Source organism: Rissa tridactyla, chromosome 12, assembly GCF_028500815.1.
Source record: "Rissa tridactyla isolate bRisTri1 chromosome 12, bRisTri1.patW.cur.20221130, whole genome shotgun sequence".
Lineage (NCBI taxonomy): Eukaryota > Metazoa > Chordata > Aves > Charadriiformes > Laridae > Rissa > Rissa tridactyla.
Genome location: NC_071477.1, coordinates 10,861,237 through 10,884,853, shown reverse-complemented (window position 1 = coordinate 10,884,853; position 23,617 = coordinate 10,861,237). Strand labels below are relative to the sequence as shown.

The window sequence follows — 23,617 nt, the reverse complement described above, 5'->3', positions numbered from 1 at the left end:
TCGGCCAGTTTACACAAGCCTCTTTTTATTATACACTATTTACACGTTGGATCAAAAGCGGCTCCGCAGTGTTTTCCATCAGGGGCTGGAATGCGCCCGCTGCCCTGACGGGAGACTGCATCCCTCCCCAGTGCGGCCGGGGAATAATTTCCTATTAAGGAAACCTCGGAGCTGGAGGAAATAAGATGTTAAAGCCGGTTTCCTCCGGGGAGTCCTCCCCTCGCAGACCCCACGGTGGGGCGGCCGTTGCGGCAGGGGAGGAGGAGGATGCTGCGGTGCCCTGGCCCCATCCCCGCGGCACTGCCGGCAGCTGAGCTGGACCCGCTGCAAGGAGGAGAATTCGGGCTCCTCCGTCCTGTAAACTATAACTCACCGTTTCCATCAGTGTTTATTCCTGGCCTGTGTTGCTCTAGGCAGAGCCACTCTCTCTACCTGCTGCCTTTTGAAAATCTGACTCACACTCTCCTTCCTCCTCCTTTCAGCTCAGCTTGGGGCTTGAGAGTAAATACAGATAATTTTGCCACTGGAGGGTCCTTAGGTTAAATCCCAGCTCTGCCACCAACTTTCTCTTTGGCCTTGAACCTTGCCTCAGTTTCCACACCCAGGACAGAGAGTCATTCCAGACAGATTGTGAAAATCGCTTATTTTGGTTTATAAAAGGGCTGTACTATCATTAGCGTTGTCGTAACTGCAAGGTGGAGTTTTCTGGATGGAGCGTTTGTATTTATTTTCGGATGGCAGCGTGTACCTTACCCCAAAGAAATGTCTTTTGGGGGGAAAGATGTGACATATCTGTATGTAAGATTATTGCTAGGAACTAATTAGCAGGACACAGGGGCCGGACTGTGCGGATGCCTGAGTACCTCCGCATACCTACACTGTTGTTTATGGATGTTTAAGTTTCATTTCCTTCTGGCACTTGGGGCAGCCCCTCGCAGATCTAAACCACCGTCACATCCAGCCTTCCGCTGCCTGGGGGCAAAATGTCAGGAGAAGTCCAGATTTCACTCTCTTGCACCATAAAAGGCTCTTTGGGGATAGAAATCCTGAGGAAAACAAGCCCAGGCGCTGCAAGCTGCCTCGGCCAGTTGCACGGCAGGAATCCCAGGCACGTGCTGGAGCTCCGGGGGTGCGCGGGCAGGAGGCTGCCGGCAGCGCGGCGGTGCCGGTGGGTGTCCTGCCTGTCACCTGCCCTGCCGAGACGGGTGGGAGAGCGGTGGCGGTTGGGGACGATGGTAAGCTGCGGTCAGCAAACCTTCCTCATCCCGCACGCTGCTCCGAGGGCGTCTGAGGTGCCGGCTGCTTTGCAGCTCCAGCCCTGCCTGCCTGCCCGGTTCGGGCGTTCCAGCCGGCGCTGCCGGCAGTGCCAGCTATTGCCTGCCCTGCTGCCTGTCCTGCCCCACACCGCTGCCCTGGCCCCCTCAGCTCCCTCCCAGATCCTCCCGGGTCAGGAATCCAGTTGCTTTCCCCGTTGTGCAAGAGACTGAGGACAGAGCTGGCATTGACTCACCACTGGCTGAGCGAACAGTGATTTTTTTCTTTTTTTTCCCCATTATTTCAGGGAGAATCATTTGGCATGGGGTCACACTGTGCTGAACAGCCCATCACAGCTCAGCCAGCCGCCCCCTCGCCCCGGGCAAAGCCCCTCGGTGCTGCTCAGAGGTTAGGCAGAGACCCAGGGCGCGTCTTGCAGCAGCGCTGGGGATCAGCTAATAGGATGGAGCTCATGGAAGTTCAAGTACGGTGAATCCTTGCCCAGAGTGCCGTCACTCAGGAGAAAAGTCATCCTGAAGTACAGCCTCTGCGGCAGCCAGTGGAGGTGACTTTACTCCTGCCGGGGGTAACCGCAGATGGACATGGGGGTTAACGTACACCGTATGATGTTCGTTAGCTGTGCCCCGTACTGCTGGTGCCCTGGGACTTGCCTTGCTGTGATCCCACGGGACTCCCATCAGAGCTGGAACACAGCCGTTCCCGCAGTGCCACGCGAAGGCACCCGCTGCATCCCTCCATCCTTCCGCTTTCCCACCCTCTGGCCCGTCTGGGGGCTCCTTCAAAAAAATGTTGGGGTGGGTGGGAAAGGCAGTGAGGTCCTGGGATCGCAGCCAGGACATCATCTCCCTGGTGCTTAAGTAGAGAAGCGGGCTCGAGGACAGCCAGCAGGTCTGTCCCCTGCCCTTGCAAGGAGGGGACAGCCACCGCCAAGCCATAAGCGAGCGAGTTAAAAGCCATCCCGAGGTGCGTAACGGCTGCCTTGGAGTCTTCCGGGCATGTGGGTGCGTGCTCTGCATCCCTGGGTGCTCGGGGAGCAGCAACACCCAGGGGTGCTGCCTGTGCCATATATGCTTGCCCTTCACATAGATAGGGCGGTCCTGCTGAAAGCAGGGAGGAGGAGCGTGGAAGCGGTCAGCTTTCATCTCTTCAGAGTAGAATAAAATAAAATAAAAAGCGAGAGGAAGGGCAGGACCAGCTGCGGGGGAAACCTTTGATTTTTTTGGAAGCTGTGTGCTCAGTAGCTGGGCAGCTCGTGCGGGGGATTTCCTTCTCACTGGTGCTTTCAGGGGACAAAATGAGCGTAAATACTGCAAATCCCATCTCCGTCCCAGTGCAACAGCGTCTGCCGTGGTCTGTCTCTGCACACGGTTGGGCTTCCCAGTGACTTGGACAAAAATCAATGGAGGGACTTGGCCATGTGTCCTGCAAGGCACGGGTCTGGCCACGCTGATGGGCTGTTAGCGACACCTCAGACACATCTGCCAGGTGGTCTTGAATCAATAGGAGCACAAGGGGCAATAATTGCTGCTGTGCTTATCACTGTCCCTGAAGCCTCTGAGCAGCCGGGTGTTTTATGTTTGGAGAGTACAACTAAAAATGAATACATTTTGGATTTATTTTTATTTTTAATGTTATATCTGTAGGGGTTCCGCAATACTGCTGCTCGGATAGGTATCCATAAGAGTTTCTAAACTGCATTCTGAAATGCTAGGCATTAATTCTTGTTGAAGTAGGGTTTATCATCAGGGTGAGCTCGGGCTGTTAAAGCCTCGCAGAGCTGCGGTGAGCGCTTGGCGTCAGAAATCACATCGGTGTGGCTTCCCTGGCAGCGACACCTGGGCATCCTTCATAGTGTGCGCTGTTGCCTGGTTTTGAAGGCTAAGTTGTTCTTCTGTCTGTACCCGTGTCTTGGGGGCACGTCTTAGCTCTCCCTTCAAATAACAGGAGTGCTTGACGGCTCCCGTATCGCTTTCCGAGCCTCCCCTGCCCGGCTGCTGTCTCCCTGAGCTCAGTGTTCCCAGCCTGCGTGGCCGGGCGGCAGCCAGCGTCTCCTCGGGGAACGCGGGTGTGTGGTGCAAATGACGTCCTGAAATCGCTGGAGTCAGCAGAGCCTCCTGACTAAATAAGGGCAGGCAGAGCAGGGCTCTATCAGCGCTGCCCCAGCGCGACAGCTGAGCGCCGCGGCCGGCGGCAGCCCACGCCGATGGAGCTCGGCCGCACGCTTACACCGATAACGTGCTTTATTTGGCACGGCGCTGCCCCAGCGAGCTGCCCTGCCCTCCCTCCTTCCCTCCCTCCTCCCGGGGGTTTATGCTGCTGGCTGGGAAGGTGGGCAACCGAAGCGATGTCTTCCCGACGCACTCCTTCGGTGAGGCGTGGCGTGTGGCCAGGGCACAGCTGGGCGGGCCCCATGGCCACGGTGGCCTCCTGGGGCTGATGGCACAGCTTGGCTCCCCCAAGGGCAGAGAGTTCGGACCTGGGATTTTTAGGTCTGTCAAATCAGACTCAGGCTTTGCTCTGAAAGAGTTTTAGGATTTTTATCTTTCTTTTTAAATATCCTTTGCTTTCTGCTTTCCTCAGGCTTTTAGCCAAAAGCACAGGCGTTAGACACATCAGGAGACCAGAGCATTCCCAGACCTTTAGGTCTGAGGCCGGAGGACAGGATGCTCCTGGCCACCCCGTGAGAGCAGGCAGCAGCGGTGGATCAAGGCAGTCCCCCGGGAAGGCTCCCCTCCCGGGAGAGCAGCGCATCCTCCTCTGCTGTCCCAGCTTCACAGTCTCGTTGCTCCAGGTCTGCACACAGCGGGTGATGGGTGGGTGTGTAACGAGGAGGCAGCAAGAGGTGGGATATTGGCTGCGATTCGCCTCTGAGCAGGAGCTGCCAGGGAGAAACATGGGAGTTGGGAGCAGCATTTCTGTAGCTGTACCATCGGACACTGAAGATGCCACAGGCTGACCTCTCAGGAGGCTTAAAAGATAGGTGGGTGCAGGTGAGGGGGCGGGGGGGGGACAGAACTGCCCTGGATTCATTAAAATCCCCCCCAGACTCCCCGCAGGGTGCAAGGGGAGGCTCATGCTGAGCAAGGTGCAGCCATGCCTGGAGGTGGTCGAGGAGGGGGGCAGAGGACAGGTCCTTGATGGCCAGGTATTCAGACTGCTCTGCAGCCCCCATACTGCGAATGAGCATCTCCCCGCTTCCACAGGCAGGGCGCGGAGAGAGCCAGCACGCGCGTGGGCAGCCCCATGGATCCTGCCACAGCTGGGTGCCAGGAGACGGATGCCAGGACACAGCAGTGAGGGGATGCTCCTTGGTCCTGCTCTCCCAGCAAAGATGTTTCTTAAGGAGCTCAGTGTGTTTATAAAATGGATAATCTTGTTTAATTCACTCTTGGTTGATAGAAACCCAGTCGCTGGCATCTGTTTCCACACCAACCAAAGCCCGGGGCTGGGACTCTCCTCTTTTCTGTGCATCACTAGTGCTGGCAGCGCTCACTCCTTCCTGTGAAACCAGGCCAATAAAGACCTTTTCACCCCGTGGCTCCTGAGCAGGCATGATCTCCTCCGCGTGGTTTATCAGCACAAATTGAGGTCAGTGTCCAGGATAACCATTCGTGGGGACAGCGAGGGGAAACCTGCCTGGCCTGTGCCACCACGGCCAGGACCACTTCAGCTTGGGTTTCCCTCAAAGCTCTTGAAGCAAGAAAGCCCCCAGGTGCCTTGTGCCATGGCGCTGTGTTGTCACCGCGCATGGTTTGGTTAGGAGGAATACTTCCACCTGAGCCTCCCTGCACCCTGGACTGGAAGCTCAGGGACTTTGTCACTCGCACCGTGGAGATGGAGATACCCAGCTCCTATCCCAGAGCCAGGGCTTGGTCTTTACAGCCTCATGATCTGGACCGAGCGGGGCTGGTTTGGGCATGGTTGAGCTGTGTTTTAGCGGTTTTGCTGCCCCAGAGCAGCAGTCTCCAGCTCTGGAGGAGTATTGCCTGTTTCAAACCTCATCCAACCCCAAAGGGCCCTTGGGCTCCCCCCTCCTTCTCGCTCAGCCTTGCTGTCGTGGCCGCTGGAGCCAGGCAGCGACCGACTGCAGGGTTCAGGTGAGCCCCTCTCCGTTCCTGCCCCCGTGCCTCCATGGGGACAGCGAGCCACAGGGTTGGGGTCCATCGCCAGGATCAGACACCTGCCCCGGCTACACGACCCCCATGATGTGTCCCCCCATGTGTGGGGCTCTGCAGGCTGGAGGGGTTGGGTGCTGTGGAATGAGTGATGGTGTGATGCCGTCACCCCGTTCCTTTTCCCGGAACAGCCTCATCCCCAGCCCAGACTGGCCGCGGCTCCAGCACTAACGCATTTTTGGCCCCCCGTGCTTGTTAGGCTGAGATGCGTTTTTGACTCCAGAGGAGGGTGCGCACGGCTTTAGCTGTTTTCCACCCGCCTTGCATGAATTTTCTTAGGCACTTTCATGCCCTATTAGGGTAAGAGGGAGCGTGCACTTTCAGTAACTCCAAGGAGAAAGCATCTCTTGGGCAGCAGACTGCTTTCTCCAGGGCTTCCTGGGTCTTTGGGGTTGAAGCCAGCAGGGATGTGCCTTGCAGGGATCTCCTCGAGAGGAGCAGAGTTGGGACGGCAGGACATCAGTCGCAGCGATGGGTATGGCTCAGATAGCTGGCCAGGCAGGGAAAGTGGAATTAATGGGCTGTTCAGTCTGACCTTGAGGGAAATCCTTATCTCAACAGCTTACAGACACAGAAAGGGAAAAATGAAGTGCAACTTTAATCTGCAAAATGACTGTGGAAAATAGTAGCTTCTCGCTCAATTGATCTGCTGCCGCGTGGAGCAGGAAGGTTTTGACTCCCATCCAAATGCTTGAAATCAGCCAGCAGGCAGCCAGGCTTTAAAATCATCTGATTCCATCAGGCTTTGCTCAGAGGTTATCGTCATTTCAGTGGAATGTGAAATAGGCTTATCTTGAAAACTAAAAAATATTTAAGTAGAACGTCCAATTGAAATATAAAGCCTGAGATACAGAAACCCTCCCTCCTTCTGGAGGAGGTGCATTATTTTTCAGCTTACCCCGGTGCCGAGACAGAGCTCATTGGCTTTCTGAGTCCAAGGCTTTGTCGTTTTGCTCCTACGAGGCCTGCTGAGCCTTCAGCGAGTGCTGGGAGGGACCTGGTGTCCCATCGCCTGGGTGCCCTTAGCAGCCTTGGGTGCAGACACGGGGGACATGGGTGCTGCAACCAGCAGCGGGCTGGCAGCCCTCGCAGTTCCCTTCTCCCTCTCTTGTTTCTTCTGGACCTCAGATTTGTGAATGTCAACTCAAGAGACCGAGAGGGCTGGGAGAAAAAGGCTCCTGCTGCAAGCTTTGATGAATAATTGGGCTTCTGACCAAATGCAGTATTTAAAGAAATCTGCCTGCTTTCATTTTGTCTGGGGAAAAAAAAAAAACCTATCACAAAACAGATACTGCAGCTCCTCACTCTTTCAGTTTCGATTGCTGAAATCTGACAAACATTCAAGTCAGAAGTTGATAAAATTTTTGGTTGAAAAAAACCAACAATCTTGGAGAGAAAACACGTACTTTCTGTCCCATTTTAATGCTGGTGGGGCTGGCAGTCAGTTAAAACACGCTCGGATTGTGAACTCTGTCCATTTGGCAGAGCTTGGGTCTGGAGCTCCTGGGTCAGGCTGGGCTCCCTCGAAACAAATGACTGCTGCGGCCCTGGTGTTTTCTTGGAAGCGGGAATTCATTCCCCTGGAGAGGGCAGGGAGCAGCCCCTGCCCGCTCAGTGCAGGTACAGGCAGGGAGGCAGGAACGTGCAGGGGACAAAAGGCTGGAACACCCTGATTGCGTATGTGCTGTAGAGAAATTCTGATGGACTCATCAGTGGAATAACCCGGCTGCTTTGATCTTGCAGTGGTGGCTAATTAAATAAGGCTCCCCAGAGCATTAGTTGAGCCTCTTTGGTCATGGTGTGGTGGAAGCTGGAATAAAGCGGTGGCATTTGTGCATAGTCCCAAGGCGGTGCTGCTTTCGGAGTCTCTCTCCTGCGGGCTCTGCTTGATCTGCACGCAGGGCAGCATGGAGAAGAGCAGGCCTGACAACCAGGGGAGGAGGAGGGAGTCCAGGGGTCAGCTGCAAATCCCCCTTTTTTTCGCCCAAAGATACCTCTGTGGATGCTCTCATGAGCTCCTCCCAGTCTGGCTGTGCTGGCAGGATGGGCTCTGACAGGGCAAGGAGCTGCCTGTCCTCCCTGCCTGGGGCCAGTGCAGTGGCCACTGGGTCATGGTGCCGGACCAGTGGCCGGCAGCCCTTTGAGCCAGCAGGTTCTGGCTTGCACCACTCCATTTAGAGCTGGCTCCAGGCAGCTGCCGGCTGGCATCTGAGGGCTGCGGGGGAAACAGAGAGCAGCTGCGGTCTGTGCTGGCCCCACCGGCTCGTAGCAGCCCACGGACTCCCGTGCAGGCTGGCATGGCCAAGCCGTGCCGGCTAGCTGCCCACCCCATCCTGCTTGGCTCGCGGGGCAATCAGGGCAGCGGAAATTAATTGAGCAAATCTCCCGAACGCAGGGCCAGGGTGTGTAGGTTGTTGTCTTATTGAAGACAGCTGCAGATCTGTCTGCTGTAAGATTAATATCACTTTAACTGTTCTGAGGGGAAGTATCCCTTGGTGAAAGATGCAAGTGGCTCTGAGCTATTTAGAGCTGAGGATAACATTTCGGTATTTTAAAAATTCACCAAGTAATCATAAAGGCTAATGCTTGCTGAGCTCGCTAGGTGGCAAGGAGCTCTGCCAGGCCTGTGCTCCTGAAGCACTGCACAGAAAAGGATGCTTTTCTCCTGGCTGAATGGCCTGTTTGTGTCCTTTCTGTGGAAGGAAGGAGAAAAGGTCCGATTTATCCAGCTAAGTAGCCTGGGCAGGTACAGAATGCCACCACTTCTGTGTGAGTGCTGGTACCCTGAGTGCAAAGCCTGGGGCATCTCATCGGCTGGCTGCAAGGGAAGGGAGCCTGCAAGGCAGAGCTGCTCTGCGAGGTCAGGATGGCTTCTCCTTCCACATTTCTTTTACGGTGGTATGGAGGTGTTTCCTTTAGGAAGCAGTTTGTGTTGATTTATGCTTATTTCATGATTAGAGCACACCTTGCGGGTGCAGAGTCCAAAATATAAACAGCAAAGACTCAGTGAGCCCCAGGGATGTCAGAGTGGGTACGTGCACAGCCGTGATGGAGCAAAAAGCGCAAAAGGAGGGTGAAAGGTACAGCTGGCTCACAGGGCAGGACCGTGGGCTGGGACACAGATGGGTTTGACTTGTGAGCTGGGAAAGCAGCATGAGAGATGAACTGACAAGGGATATTCAGTCCCATGGGCTGCCTACAGGCAAATGAGGGTGGCAGAGCTTCGCTGGTATCTGCACACTCGTGGAGGCAGAGGGAGAAGCATGAACAAGATGGATTGTGACTGAGCAGGAAGAAAAGGATGCTCCAACTATAGAGGCGACACAAGTCCAAAGACAGTGTGGTAAGTGGAGAAGCCAGAAAGCGTCTGTCCTGGTCAGGTGATAGTATCATAGAATGGTTTGGGTTGGAAGCGACTTTTAAAGGATGTCTAGTCCAACACAGATGTGTGCTGGTCAGGTCTGTGTGTCCTTGCCCTTTGTGAGGTGAACGCAGAAGGGACCATATTGCCATCAGCAAAAGCACTTCTGCAGCTTTGCCTGTATCCCTTCTGAGTGCTGCAAACATTCCTGCCGAGACAAACCGTTATCTTAAGTTTCTCCAGAAGGACAAAATAATTCCTGCTGGATGCTGGAGCAGGAATTTGGCTGGGGGTGGAAAAGCCAGTTTCCAGGAAAGTAAAGTTTAGCAGAAGTCTCCCTTTGTAGAGCTGACTGATGAATTGCATTTGTTTAATGGCCTTTTTGGCAGCTCATGATAGCAAGAATGGCAAGAAAAAGGTACTCAGTTGGTCCTTGCTCAGGGTTTGCTGAATCAAAGGGAGGAGGGAGACCCTGGAGAAGGATGGATGGTGCTGAACAGGTCTGCCTTTCCCTTAATAAGCAAATGTGCAATAGCTTGGGCAGAGAGCTGAGCTCTTCCCCTATTTCTAGCTGCAAGGTCATGGCTGCACCTGCAGGCGCCCCAGCCCCGTCTGGTATTTGCAGTATTCTCTGCTAATTCCAATCTCATTTACAGTCTAATCCAATGTGGATGTGCAAAACTGCATAAACTGTCCAAAGAGACGGGAGTGCTGGCTTGGCTTTGGGTCTCACCTGTTAGCGCGGTGCTCAGCTGTGGCTCGAGTATCCACAGGGGATTTTAGTAGCAGTCGGAGGAATGATTCGGGCAGTGTTTCTGGGAGACAGCCAGGAAGGACAGGAGCGGTGCTCTGTCCTGCACCAGTACAAAAACAATTAGAGCATTAGAGCCGCGCCAGAGGAACAAATAAAACAGCAGATGCATTTAACCCTCCCTCTCCCACCCGTCCAGTGGGGTTTGAAGCAGCGCTGGAGCAGCCGCTGTGTCCCAGCTGATGCTCCCGGGAGGCAGTGGCCGCGGGGCTGGGACAGGGGCTGCAGGCATTGCCCACATACCTCCCCTCGGCTCGGCGCGGGCCTGCTGCTCCTCCTTGTAAAGAATTCACAAGAGCTATTTTTAACGGCGCTGCCCAGGGAAATGGCTGAGGGAGAAGCTGGGAAGCGCTCATCCCCGGCGGTGCTGCCTCGCTTGGGATGGGGAGCACCAGACTCGGTTTGTAAAGGCCCTGTGTTTGTGTTTCTTGCCCCTGGTCGGATGTGTTTAATGCTCACGGTTTGGTTTCCAGCACTGCCTTGAAAAGGCTTTTGAATTCTTCTTCTGGGTCCTGTAAAATCCTTGTGCCTCTGTTTCAATTTCACCCCGACCTCCTCCATCTCCAGACTTTCTCCTCTGCTGGTTTTTGCACGGGCTGTTTTCTGCAGAGGCGCTGGGAGCTGACAGCACACCCAGCAGTAAATAAAAAAGTGTGGCCCTGATTCAAGTCCTACCTGAAAAGTGTCAAATTGATAAGTACATAATAAAAGGCCGGCATTTTCCTTTTTGCAGAAGCTGGTTCTGGTTTTTGAGCAGATCTTAACCTTGGAAGAAATTTCTCCTCTTTTCCGTTTCATGTCTAAGGTTCGAAGATCACCTTCCTGCCTCCCTCAAACCTGCCTGAGCATTTTCTTTTTTAACTACTGCACCCGGCAGACCCCGGGCCCTGGCTGGGAGAGGATTTTGCGCTGCGGGTTGTGTGTGCTGGGCTCTCCCAGGGCGGACGGTGTTTGTCTCCTGCTTTGCAGCCGGGGCCAACTTTTGCTCTGTGTTGAGCTCCCAGGCACTGCCAGCTATGTGGATAAATAATAGATTCAGAAATACTCTAGGCGAGTTAGATGTTATTGTTATGGCTGAGCCCATTCCTCCAGGCTGTGCTTTGTCACGGGGTTACTAAACCCTCAGCATGGCTTTTTGGAGGGCTGCGAGCAGCAATGCCTTCCCTCTGTGCCTCGGGGATGTGCGGCACAGCCAGGGTAGACATCCTGAAAAGACCATGCTGTGTCTCTAAGTCAGATGTTCATCACCTGGCTGCTGCTGTAATAAGTGATCTCGGGGACAGTGGGACCAGTGCAGGGTGTCAGCATCCCTGCCGGGGCCAGGCTGCTGGCCGGGGCAGAGCGATGCCATGGTCTCCCCAGGATGCCGGCAGAGCCAACATGTGCTGTGCCGGAGCTGCCAGATTTGAAGCTGCGGCTGCGTTGAGCTCAGTCCCCCCCTATCAGGCACTTCTGGATGACTTTGCAAGCAAGGGGACAGGAGCAGAGGTCGAGTGTCCTGAGAGTGAGGGAGCCGGGTAAAACTGCCGTGCAGCTCACATCCCCAGGACAGCAGGGGATCCTGAAGTCGTGCCGTTCAACTTGTCACAGATCCCTGTGTGGAGCTCGGGAGCTGCCCCGTGGCCTCCTTGGCCTCATGCCCCTCTCTGCCCAGGAGAGCTCGTTGCAGAGCCCTGGTAGCCTTGGGGCTGCGGTGGCTCACAGCGGTGGCTCAGCCCAGCCGGCTCAGTTCCTCAGCACCCACGGCATCCTCGCTGCAGCCTCTGCAACCCGGTTCGGGGTCTTCTTGGCATCGCCACCTCTTTGTCCCTGGGAATTGCAGTACTCAAGCCCCATGCAGCAGCCAGGTAGCATCCAGCAGCTTCTCTGGAGGAAAGGAAATCTCTGTCAGGAGATGAGTGTAATTGGGAGCTGCCTTGTCACCTGACACACCTAGGCTGTTCCCTTGCATTGTCCCCACTCGCTGGGGGAGAGCTGAGCATGTGGGAGCCACCTGCACCCATTTGATAACACATCAGCATAGGTCCAGCTACGTCCCTACTAGCAGAGGGAGCAGACCCTGCATCCAGTCCACTTGCAGACTACTTTTTTGGAAGTCGCCTTCAGGAAAGCATCCACCCCCCTGCCAGGAGCTGCCTGCTGCTCCCTCAGACCAGCTGGGGGGGTTGTCTGGCTGGGAAGTGGTTGGCATAGGCTCTGCCTGCCCAGCGAGCGGCTGAGAGGGAGAATTTTATCTCTGTATGGTGAATCCCATCCTCCAAGAGCAGAAGGACGAAGCCAGGGGTCGGAGCACGTCCTGCCGGGGTAAAGAGCTGGACGCTGATTTTTCAAGCTTCTTCCCGAGGCCGGCGCCGGGCAGGCTGTGTGCCCCACACCCAGCCAGCTCTGATCCCCCAGGCACGGAGAGCACAGAAACATCCCCCTTGGCCCCTGCCAGATTATAGTGGAATTAATCACGCTGATTATATGCTACCAAAAAAGGAGGTGCTTTCTCTGTTCAGAGTTGCCTCAGACCTCCTGCTTGCGAGCAGCAGCTTAAAATTGCTGTTTTCTGCCTCATCATGTCTTGTCTCTGGGTTTTTCAGGAGCTCTAATAATTTTGGATAAAAAGGCAAAGAATGACAGCAATCCCAGGCAGCTCAGCCTGCAGAGAAAGCAGGGAGATAACGTGTGAGCATGGGCAGGGAGGTGAACCGTGGCTCCGGTGGAGCAGGATGTCATCCCAGGGAGAGATGGGCTGAGCCATAGCAGCTCCGCACCCTCTTCTCTATCGCAGGGACCTGAACAGTGTTTTCAGCTCCCCCAGCAGTCACACTATTGCCTGTATCAGTTGGGATTGATGCCCTGTGTTTAGTTCTTTCCCTGCAGCTACTCAAAATGGTTTGTGTGTATATGCATGTACATATATGTATATATCTTCTACCTTCTAAGGGTCTCAGAACAGCATTTCTATCACCTTTTAATTTCAGGCTAAAGCTAGTTTTGTCTGTGTACCGCATCTCTGTTTAATGGGAAAGAATTAATCCTGATTTCATGACTGACAGTCCAAAATTTCCTCTGGAGTTTTTTCACTGCAGGGATGAGAACTGCATCTTTCCTCATTTTTTGCCCTAAAACATGACCCAGATACCAACCTGAGTCTGAAAAGGGCTCATCAGACACCACAAGACCACATTAAAGGTTGCAATTCGTAGTGAATTGGTGTTTGAGGGCTGCTAACTGCTTATCTAACTGTCCACACAAAAGTATGTGGTTTTGAATGTGCAGCCAGTGTGTGCTCCATTACATGCAGCAAGGGAGATATGGGGAGCCTTGGAAAACATGATAGTGAGAGCATGGGGAAAGCAGTTCTCCGTAAGCCCCGGGGTGGAACAAAGCAGCTGAATATACGGTGCTTCGCCCTCCCTTATTTTTAAGGTGCGATTTTGCTGCTTGAAGTCAGCTCCTTCCCGGACCGCGGGCAGCTGGGCTGTAAAGCCAGTCCTGCTTTTAGTGTAAAGATCACAGGGCACCGAGCGCGAGGCATGTGAGGAATACGACAGCCGGCCAGCGAAATAACTCTGATCGCCCTATAGCCCTAAGGAGCAAGGTGGAGATGTGCTGGGAAAGAGTGGAGAGGACTCAGGGAGCCAAGCTGAGAGGGAGGCAATAGCTCTGCCTTTCCTACACCCCGGGCTGCAGTGAGTAAAGGAGCCTCTTGGAAAAGCTGTGGTGTTTGCTGGAGAGCTGCAGGAGAGACATTTGGGGTAAAACGTAACGTGTCCGGTGGGCTGGGCAGGGGCACGCTGCCTCTGGTGAGGTGCAGCAAGCTCAGGGCTGGTGACAGCGTAGCGGCGTTCAGCCATCACATTATTGTCCCCTTATGCCCCAAAGACACCTGCAGTGATGCTTTAGGAATTCCTCTGAGCTAAGTTTTCTGTGTTGCCAGCACAACAGCAAGGCTGTTTTGCAGCACCTGCTGCCTCGCTGCAACAAGTGAACGTGCTCATGTTTGCAAATACATGCACCCTGCTCCCTTGCCTGGCTACGTGCAACTTTCGCACCTTAGCCTTAAGCATCTGTGCCCTTTACTTGTTGAAAATCTGGTCTTTTCTCCTCGAGTGTGGGGTTTTTGGGTCGAGCGGGCAGTCTCTGAGTGCTGTGTTAAGCCAGATGGATTGATTCGGTCTTGTTGCAGGACAGGGTCTGCTGCTTGAGCCGGACTGATCTCAGCTGGGATGGTGCTCACTGTCATCCCCTCTTCTCTCCGCAGGACAGCTCATGCCAAAGCCAAGGCTGAAGGGTCTGAGCAGGCAGCTCAGGCAGCTAACAACGAATCGGGTATAGCCAGGATGATGGCCAGGGAGCTCTCCCCGGATTTCTACCAGCCAGGTAAGACCAGAGACATCTTCTAAGAGGGATTTTCCAGTTTCCTTGGGGAATCCGTTCAAATGCTTCACCCGCCTTAGAACTCCACAAGTTGCCCTCCTGTCTATCCTAAATCTTCTTTTGTGCAAGTTCAGCCAGCCCCTTGCCCTGGATGATTTGCTGTCTTCCTTACACTGCCATTTTACCTGCTGGAATATGTTACCATAGCCTGGAGGAAAAATCCAAAATCCCTCAACTTCCCCTTATGTTTCTCCACGCTCTGAAGGCCTGTCAGCGCCAGGCAGGGCAGGCAGCGAGCTCGGGTCTATTTGCAGTGCTCCTGTAGATATATTCCTCGTGGCTTTTTCTTGGAACAGCTTTGCACATTGACTCGGAGCACATACCCTGTGGGGCCCCACACCGCACCAGGATATGATCAGTCTCAGGTAATTAGGGGCTGGAATATCCTACAAGAAAGTTGCTAATGCAAAATACTACTTCCCTGATTCCCTATTTATTTATTAGCATCACTGCTGATTATTTGGCTGTGAAAACACTTGAGAGGTTCCTTCTATGAGACCGAGCACCGAGGATTAGTAGCTAGGAAGTGTAATATTAGAAGCAGCATTGTGAATGCCATTACCTTTCCCTAGACCGAGCTAGCTAGAGATATGTTCTTCCTGGAAAGCTCTCCTTTCCAGAGAGGGAAGGTAATAACAGAGCAGAAAATGAGGATCCAAGTGCCTACATTTTTATCCTGTTTTTCTTATTATCCGGCTTTGTTACCTGGAACAAGTGCCCCGTGGCTGCTGAGGCAGGATCACAAGGGACCATCATAGCAGTGAGAAAAGGGAATGGCTCACACCCGATGCTTGGCTGGGGAGAGTCACGCTGACAGATTTGCTTAAATTCCCTGTACTCCCACCTTGCCCTGCACCTACTAGCTGGGGAGACGCTGTGCTGGAGGGCTGCTTGTTCCTCCCCACCGCCCGGCGAGGCCCATCGAAGCTGGCTTTGAGCAGGGAAACACTACAGGGCCTGGGCATGGGCGTGAGCCAGCGTGTGGCACTTCACTTAACAATAGCTAAACGTCGCTTGATCCTGACATAAGCCCCCCCAGCTGCCACTCACCGCTCCACATTCACCCTTTGCACACTGGGGTATTTATAGCTCAGAGGCAAAGGAAACCAGAATTCCTGATGGGAGGTTTTTGACATAGAATCATAGAATAGTGACATCTAGGTACATTATTTTTTCCACCCATGGCAATTGAACAAAACAATTGAAACAGTCTCTGCAAAATGCCTGAAGCAGCCTGGCCTCCGCTCCTGACTCCTCCGGTGCTGAATCCTCTCACCACTTTTATGTAGGGCTTCACTTGGGTCCTGGCCTCTTTCAATGCCCTTGTAAGCTGCCGACGCTTGTTTTTCTTTTATGATTCTTTTAAATCTCTAAATTCCCTAAGTGCACAATAAGGGGAAATATCTCTTCTTGCACGGGTGCACCGTTCAGGAACAAACAGACGAAAGTCTACCCTTGGATTTTGCTAGGAAGCGGAGCTGCTGGTTTTGGCACAGGGCAATCCTGCTCAGCAAGCCTCACTTCTCTAACAAGTATTTAGCTCTGGGTTTCATTTAGGATATCAACCTTAATAGCTTAGAGGAGAGCGATGTAAGCCAAAGCCCTTGGTGAAATGTCATGCGGGGAGGTGATGGTGGGGTGGGGAAGTGAGGAGAATCAGAGCTGTGCCGTGCCCTCCAGGCAGTTGGGGTTTTTTTTGGTGTAAATTATTCAGGAGGAGAAGAAAGCAGCAGGAGAGAGCAAGGAGCCTGGAGCTACAGGCAGCCTATTTTGAGGAGTCTGAACAACTGTTGAAATGGCTTCCAAATAATCCACTTGCAGCCAGAAATAAATGGCCCTGAATGGGTCGCCTGCTGATTGACAGGAGCGTGCAGGCAGGGCAGAGCGGCTAAAATCAGTGCCCTCTTTCTCCCCACTGCCCCCTCCAAGCAGAGGCATTGCCTGCATGGGCTGGAGGTAGCAGCGTGCAAATCACACCGCTGATTTATTAGAGGGAAAGGAGCACCAGTCCCAATTTCCTGACCAGGCTCAAGTCTGCATCAGTCCTTGGGGTGGAGGAGACGAGGGGTGGAACCGTGAGGCAGCCAGGGCTCCAGGGTCTGTGCCATTCAGGACCACATAGCAAGCCTTGTACATCTGCACCCCTCAGCATCACTTGGGGTCAGCAGAATGAGGCCAAAGTCACTTTCAAAAGCAGGTGCTTTGCTTTCAAACAAGCTGGTTTGCGACCTTGCGGTGCCCATGTTCTTGTTCTCACTTGCTATGAGCATTACGATGATGTCCAGGGACTCCTGTCCCAGCGTGGGTCCCAGTGTGCAGAGCACTGTGCAGGGTTGTTATTCCAAAATATGTTCCCAGTTGTTCAGTGGTGGATTTTGCTCAGACAGCTGCCCAGCATGATGGGTGTCTTTGATGTCAGGCTCTGGCTGACTTCCCCAGGTGCTAGCTGGGCTGCAATTTGCTTTGCAGACACGGCCTAGGGTTAACAAGAAGTGAAGATTTAGTGGTCGGTGAATAATTGAAGCGAGGGCGACATTGCTAAGAGCTGATAAGTCAGTGTGGGCAATGAGACCAGAACAAAAGCCAAAGCCCCGAGTCACCTTGTGTGATGGTGCCAGGTGATTTTTCTGGTGTTGCAGGGCTTGGTGCAGAGAGGAGGGCTGAGAAACCAAAAGCCCTGCTCCATGCATGAGAAACGTGTTTTTCCCATCGTGAGGGATGACAGGTAGATCATGTGGGGATACCTGCCTTTCCCGAGGAGACTGGGCATCCCCCATGTCACTTGTGAAGTTGCCACACTATTAGACACCAAAGAAGCCACACGGAAGGGTTTCCCAGCCACTAAAAAACCCAAAAAATTAGATGGGAGCTGGATCCTCTTTAGCCCCAGGATAACCCACCTGTGTGACTGCAAAAAGCCGGGCTGCAGATTTTCACTGTTTCTTTACCCTCATCTGGAGCTCCCCGCCTGCTCCTTCAGCTCTTCCAGCTGGACAGCATGTGTTGGGACACAGAGCCTCCAGCTGCTCCTGGAGGAAGTCCCTCCTGGAAGCAGGCTGCGGTTTGGGAGCACCTCCTCTCCCGTCCTCCAGCCTGGACCCTCTCACAGTCATCCCCAAACCCTCGGGGCTGGGGGCACAGCTGTCACGGGTACGTGACGGTGGCACGGAGCTGGAGTGGGCTGCCGTCCCTCTGTCCCCCGGAGCAGCTCCTCACACCAAGCCCTCTCTCCGCAGGCCCCGAGTACCAGAAGCGGAAGCTGCTGCATGAGATCATGGAGAACGCGGAGCACGCCGTCAACATGGAGGAGGAGGCGCCGCGGCCCGAGGGCGCCCCACCGCCCCCCACACCTCCTGAGAGCCCCCAGCTCCACGAGCAGGACGAGGCCCGACGACGGCCCGGCCCGGCCCCCAGCCCCGCCGCCACCCCTCCCGAGGCCAAGCGGGCCAAGGCGGCCCCTCGCCAGGATGGTGCCCTCCGTCCCGGCAGCTGGGCTGAGGCGGGCGGCCAGCCGGGCGGCGGGAGCCCCGTGCCCCCTGAGGGTGAGGGCCGGCCGGCCTCGCGGGGCCGGGGGCGTCCCGCCGAGCAGATGGAGATCGGGCCGCTGCAGAGGATGGCGCGCGAGCCCGACGTCGAGCTCATCAAGGGCTACCACAGCTACGCTGTCCGGACCTCACCCATCTCCCCGGCTGAGGACTATGAGGAGGAGCCGCTCCCTGAGCCCAAGCCGCCCTCCCCGGAGCCCCGGGGGGACCCCCAGCGCCGGGGGGGCACCTCTGTCCCGCCACAGGAGCAGGAGGAGAAGCCGGCAGCCAGGGTGGAGGCCAAGCCGGAGCCGCCCCGGCCCAAGGAGCTGAAGCAGCGCCCCAGCCCCGAGCGCAGGGCCGCCGGCCGGGCCGAGCCCGCTGCCAACAGGAAGACTGAGGCCAGGGCACCGGGACGGACGGAGGCCAAGGCGGGGGCCAAGCGGGGCCCGGCCACAACAGCGGTGGCAGCGCAGGAGGCAGAGGAGTGTGAAGAGGTGATGTGGGGCAGCCCGGGAGGCACCCCTGGGAGACATCTTTGCTTTATTTTTTTTTGTTGTTGTTGTTTATTTTTCCCCCCGGACGTCAGAAATGGCCTGGAGGGATGCAGAGCCCATGGCCTCCAGGCTGCAGTGGGCCAGGAGAGGCTCTTTTCGGGATCCCAAGGCCTGCTGAAAAGGAGAGAGTCTTGGTTTCCCCTCTCCTGCTGCCTTCCCAGCCCTTCCCAGGCCGCCTAGGCTGGCGTTCCTAACCCTGTTATTTTAACTTCCTCTCTGCATCAGGCCAGATACGCTTTCAGACATGTCCCAGTTTCAAAATATGAGGAAAACAGGTGTTTTGTCATACATCTTTTACACTCTTCTCCCCTTCCTTTCCCACCCCTTCACCAGCCAACATGGATCTGGAAAGCGGGGGGGAAAATGTAGGACAGGGAAGAAAAAGCTGAGTGGAGTTTCTTTTTCACCTGTTACTTTTACTTTTTTGCAGTAGAGGCACCTCATGAGCTGAACTGTGGTATCGAATCACCAGCTGATTTCCCAGGTTGAAAGTACAGAAACTCAATTTTGCTGTTAGCAAATACAGCTGTAAAACCAGACGTTTCATTAGCCCACTGCTTCTCATCTTGCAGCCCTTTGGATGTGAACAGTTCCAACGCGACTTTAGAAAAGCACAGCTTGGAAGTATTTTGGTCTGAAATTAGAGCACTCTCATACGGATGCGTTTGTTCATCTTAAAAATGGCAACTTGACAAATGTGGGCGATGTGGGTGGAGAAAGGAGTTGGGAGGAGCAGCTTAACATGGGCTTGGCAGTTTATGTGCCTGTGGTGAGGGTCTCCTTTAGCCTGCTTTAGCCTCAGAAGAAGCCTGCTTTAGCCTCCTCAGCAGGAGTTTGCAGGGGAGAAATAGGAATTGGGATTGATAGATATTCAGCTTGTTTGAAATTCCAGATGGTTGTTAAGTACCAGATTTATGCGTGTCAGGAAGGGATGATTCTGGTATTTTTGAATAGCAGAATCAAGCTGTGTCTGTCTCCTTGCCTGGAGCTGTGGTGTATAATACTCTGTTTTGGGTTTTTCCTTTAGGGACCTAACACAATCGTGATCTGCATGGTCATCTTACTGAACATTGGTCTGGCCATCCTATTTGTACATTTTTTGACATGATGTGCCCCTCAGACAAGGTAAGACAAGCAATGAGATTTTATCCTCAGTTTGTATACATCACTGTGGATGTTTTAGGGTTGACTAGCTGTACCCCCAACGCAAATCATTCACTGATTGGTGCCCTGGTGATAAAAATGCATGGGCATTTATTCAGTAGCTACAATTACTTTGCGTTAAGTGTTGATATTTTTGCTTACCCTTTGTCTATTCTAAATTTTTGGAGTAATTTCAGTAAATAGTTACTGAGTGTATTCATAAAATGATTTCCTTAAAGTTGGAAAAAATGAACTGTGTTGATCAGATACAGTCCCACAATATAATTTTGCCTTCTCACTTGGATGGACATGATTCATGGAGTGAGACTTCCAGTACAAGAATGTGTGTTGTTGAATTTGAAATTTGTTTTTTGCAAGAAACACTTTCAATTTGCTGTTCCATGGCTGCTGCTGCCAGACGAATTGTGCATTGCAATAGTTCTTGTCACTCAGCCCAGCAAGAGGCCGGAACACAATGAGAATGTGAAACTGTGAAATTTGCAGCTTTAATTGCACCAGTTCTAGTCCTGCTGCTGTTACGTAGTTGTGTTACTTAAGGTAAATAGGAGCTGAGATATGTATCTGACTAAGGTTAAACTGGAGCTCGCTCAGGTCTTCCACTTGAATTGGGATGAGGGTTTGCATTTGGATTTAGGGGCAATAAAATCTTGTGAGGTTTCTTGTGCCTGTGGAATTCATACCCACAGGAATGTGTCATGGGTTTGCACAAGTTTTCTGTTGCCTTGGGCTCAAATATTGCAAAAAAACCTCATCAACGCTGAACCTGACCCTTGGGCCTCACGTGAACATAATGTGAGAGGCACCTCCCAAGCCCCCATGAGGGTATCAGGATGCCTTCCTGGGGCCTCCTGGGGGATAAAACTGCTCTGCTGGGCACTGCTTTCTGTTGTGTTCTCAGCCCCCACTCAGCCTGCGCAGGTGAAAGCCTTGCAGACAGCCGTGATTACATGTTGGTCGTGTGTTTTGCTCCCCCTTGACTCTCCCATTCATCTGTGTCTGGGACAGGCGTTGCTGCTGATGGAGACCATGGACCCTGGCAGGGATTAAATCTCAGCCACCTGGAAACACCTAAGAGGAGGACTTGAGATCCCAAGGTTGCACTGCAAACATCAACCTGAAACAAAAGTGCCTGAAGATCGGTTCAGTCTCCCTGCTCCCAAGCTGTGGCTGGCCTCTGCAATCTACCAAGGAAAAGCCAGGGTTTCTGCAATTCAGCCTCCTTCTCTTCTTTGTATAAAATAGCAGTTGCCTTAAATTATTCTCACCAAAGCCATCAACTGTCCTGTCATGCCAGGGATGAGGGATTTGTCTGTAGCTGTAGGAAAATGAGTGAGAAGGTCTCATCCGTGCACACTGGTGTGTTTTCTAACTCCCTTGGTTGACTCATTGTCAGAGACTTCCCAAAGAATATCATCCACAGTATGGAGATGAAGCAATACACAGCAACCAAAATGACTTACGAGAGCCGTGCCATGGCTAGGGGTGGACAGCATCACCCTCCATGCTTGGAAGTCATCCAAAGGGATGAACAAAAAGTCTTTCCCCGTCGCCTGGAGTCGTTTTCCGTGTATGGAGGACTGAGAGGGGGAGCAAGTTGAAATTGTGCTTGTTGAAGTGTAACCAAGAGTCCTGCCCATGCCTGCTGATGCGCCAGGGACGGGGACCGCGGGGTGGGGTGTGAGGGGCTGCCTGATCCGAGGCTGTTTGTGCATGCGGGGGGTGCTGCGGGGGGAGATGGTGCCCATTTCGGGACCACATGCCATCCGAGCGCTCTCCTGCCACCAGCAATGCTCTGCTCAGAAGTGTCTTGCAGTGGGAGACTTCCTGCTGTAACGGGAAAGGGAATAGGTGTGCCGAATTTGTCCCCTTACCCCTTTTTCTTCTGTGAAAATGGTGCGAGTTACAACAAAAAGGAGGTACTTACTGAAAAATACCTCCGTACGCCCGCGGGTTCCTCCCCTTGGTGTGCTGGGCTGAAGGGGGGCACCTGTGCTCTTCCATTGCAACAGAGTGAACAGACTTTCCAGCCAGAGGATGCAGGGTGGCTGTTGTGGGAGTAGATATGTTATTCCCAAAAGGAAAGAGGTGCAAATACACTGAGTGACTCCAGTGTATTTGGGTGTTAGGCTCAAAAATACGCAGCAGCCAGACTTTAAGCAGTGGTAGAGTACAGAGGGGCAATTCTAGCTGCTGTTCTTGCGTGTGAGGCTTAGAGACCTGAGCGGTTTGCACCGATTCTTCCCAAAGCTGTGACAGAGAGTGACCTTTGGAAGATGTTTCCACCGTGTTCTGCTCTGATCCTTAGCAGTGCGAGCTTAGAAAGTCGGCACAGATGAAGTTACAGTTTAGTGTGAGGCTGAGTGCTTGGACATGTTTCTTCCTTCTTTTAAGGGCAATATGTATTTTCTATCCCTTTTTAAGATAATCGGAAATGTTATTTGTAGTTGGTTGTGCACCTCTGTGTATCCTGAAGTCCCACAGCACAGGACTGGGTGGGAAAACCTGAGGGACTGGAAAGAATGGGGAAATGATTGTTAAGGAAAAACAGATGCCCAGTCTGCTCCAAAGGTCAGTCTGAAAGGATTTCAGAGACAGGTTAGCAGACAGGCAGGAGTTTACACTGACTGGAGACACAGGGCAAAACCTGCCTAATTTAACTGCTCTAATTATGGCATAGGAAAGTGAGAATAATTCAGTACTTTTCTTTGTGAACCAAGTTTATTTTTTAACCTTATTCAGCTCAGGAATGTTGCCACAGTAGCAAATACATGGTGTTAACTGTGGGAGAAGTGAATGTGATCTGTTCCTAAAAGCCATGTGGCTGTACCAGTCCTGAGAAAGCTGTGCAGCATCATCTACACTTCCACAGAGCATAGTTTAGTAGCAATTTGCTTCTTTTCTTTTTTCTTTTTTGAAGTATAAATGTATTGCAAACCCCAGGCTCTGCTGCCTTTGACGTTTTATCTCCGTTTGCTGACACTCACTTGCCAGCTCTGCAGTCTCAATATGCCAACTGCTTTTATTAACCACCGAGACAATTTCCGTTGAGAGACCTGAGGGGCTTTTATTTATCACTAAGCACAAAAATGGATCTTTTTCAACAGTGCTAAGGTAATTCCCCCGCCCCATTTTTTTATGCATGTGATGTGCACTCAGTAATGTGCTTTCCTCCTAGTAACCTTCTGAGAAAAGTAGGTAGATTTGCTTTTATGTGACGTATAAATATATCCGTATTGCACTGAGATATGGATATATATACATATATATAGCCCCTTAGGAATTTTGTTTTCTTAGATGCAAAAATAACAGATTTACCTCAAACTGCATGCTTTCAAAACTGACTAGGATATTGTGTTATACTTTTCAGGTCTTACAAAGATGCAGATACATTTCACTCTTCACACAAAAATACCTTCATCACAGATTTTTGCAAGCTGTTTACTACAATCTGTGTACTACTGTCCAGAGTTTTCTGTCGGTTGTTCTGCTGGATTACGTGCAATAATAAACAGTTATCTGCTCACTGTATCCATGTGGATCTTTGCAGGGGAATCTCCAGGTTTCTTTCCAGGTTGACGCATTCACTCCTGTCTAAAAGGAGATTTCATTGACGTGTGGTACAGAATTTCATAGGTGGCATCTGGTTGGTTTTTAGCTTTTTCCCAATATCTATTTCAAAATCTTGTATTTTTTGTTGTTTGGGGGGTACTTTGCAAAGAGAATTGTTTTCACTTACTGCATTTTAAAAGTTTGGTGCCAGATGTTTGAGCACACCTCCAGCTCTCTGAGAAAGCTCCGGGTGCTACCATCATGCCGGCCTCCTCCAGAGGTTGCACGGGGCCAGGAGGAAAGGCAGCTCGCTGGCCCGAAGCCTGCTGGGGTGATGCAGATGGCCGCTGACAGGTCCCTTCACTGCCTCTGGACCCCAGGACTGCTGCCAAGTTTCTTCCAAGCTGTGCGTTGCTACCCGCTCCTCCGGCACCACAGTCCTCCTGGGTTTGGAGACGACTGATTCTCCTTCACCTATGGCCCGTCCTTTCGCTCAGCCCCTTGAAATGGCCAGAGTGAGAGGAAAGCCAGGCACGGGGCACAGGGAAATGGCAGTCGGGGGAAGAGCGATTTACAGGGGAGGAAAGGAGAGCAGAGCCCAGCGCCAGCCAGGGGCAGCGGGGCCTGGGGGCCTGAGGAATGCAGAGTAGCCAAAACCTTCAATCCCTTTTCTATTTCTGGAGTGTCTCACATGAGCAAAGCCAGGCTGTGCAGAGGGGCTGGCGGGACGCAGGCTCAGCCTCTGCGGGCAGCAGGGGCTACCCCCAGCTTCT

At 53.0% G+C, this 23,617-nt stretch overlaps 1 protein-coding gene across 1 annotated transcript in view; it reads left to right on the top strand.

Annotated features, from left to right (window-relative positions):
- JPH2 (junctophilin 2) overlaps positions 1 to 22,823 on the top strand; it is a 33,885-nt gene extending 11,062 nt beyond the window's left edge. Inside the window, exons 3-6 of the mRNA XM_054218749.1 lie at positions 13,875 to 13,993; positions 17,287 to 18,071; positions 19,159 to 19,256; positions 20,301 to 22,823. Of these exons, the coding sequence (XP_054074724.1) occupies positions 13,875 to 13,993; positions 17,287 to 18,071; positions 19,159 to 19,239 (985 nt within the window). The 3' untranslated portion in view covers positions 19,240 to 19,256; positions 20,301 to 22,823. The remainder of the gene's footprint in view (positions 1 to 13,874; positions 13,994 to 17,286; positions 18,072 to 19,158; positions 19,257 to 20,300) is intronic.
- Positions 22,824 to 23,617: the final 794 nt, after the last annotated feature.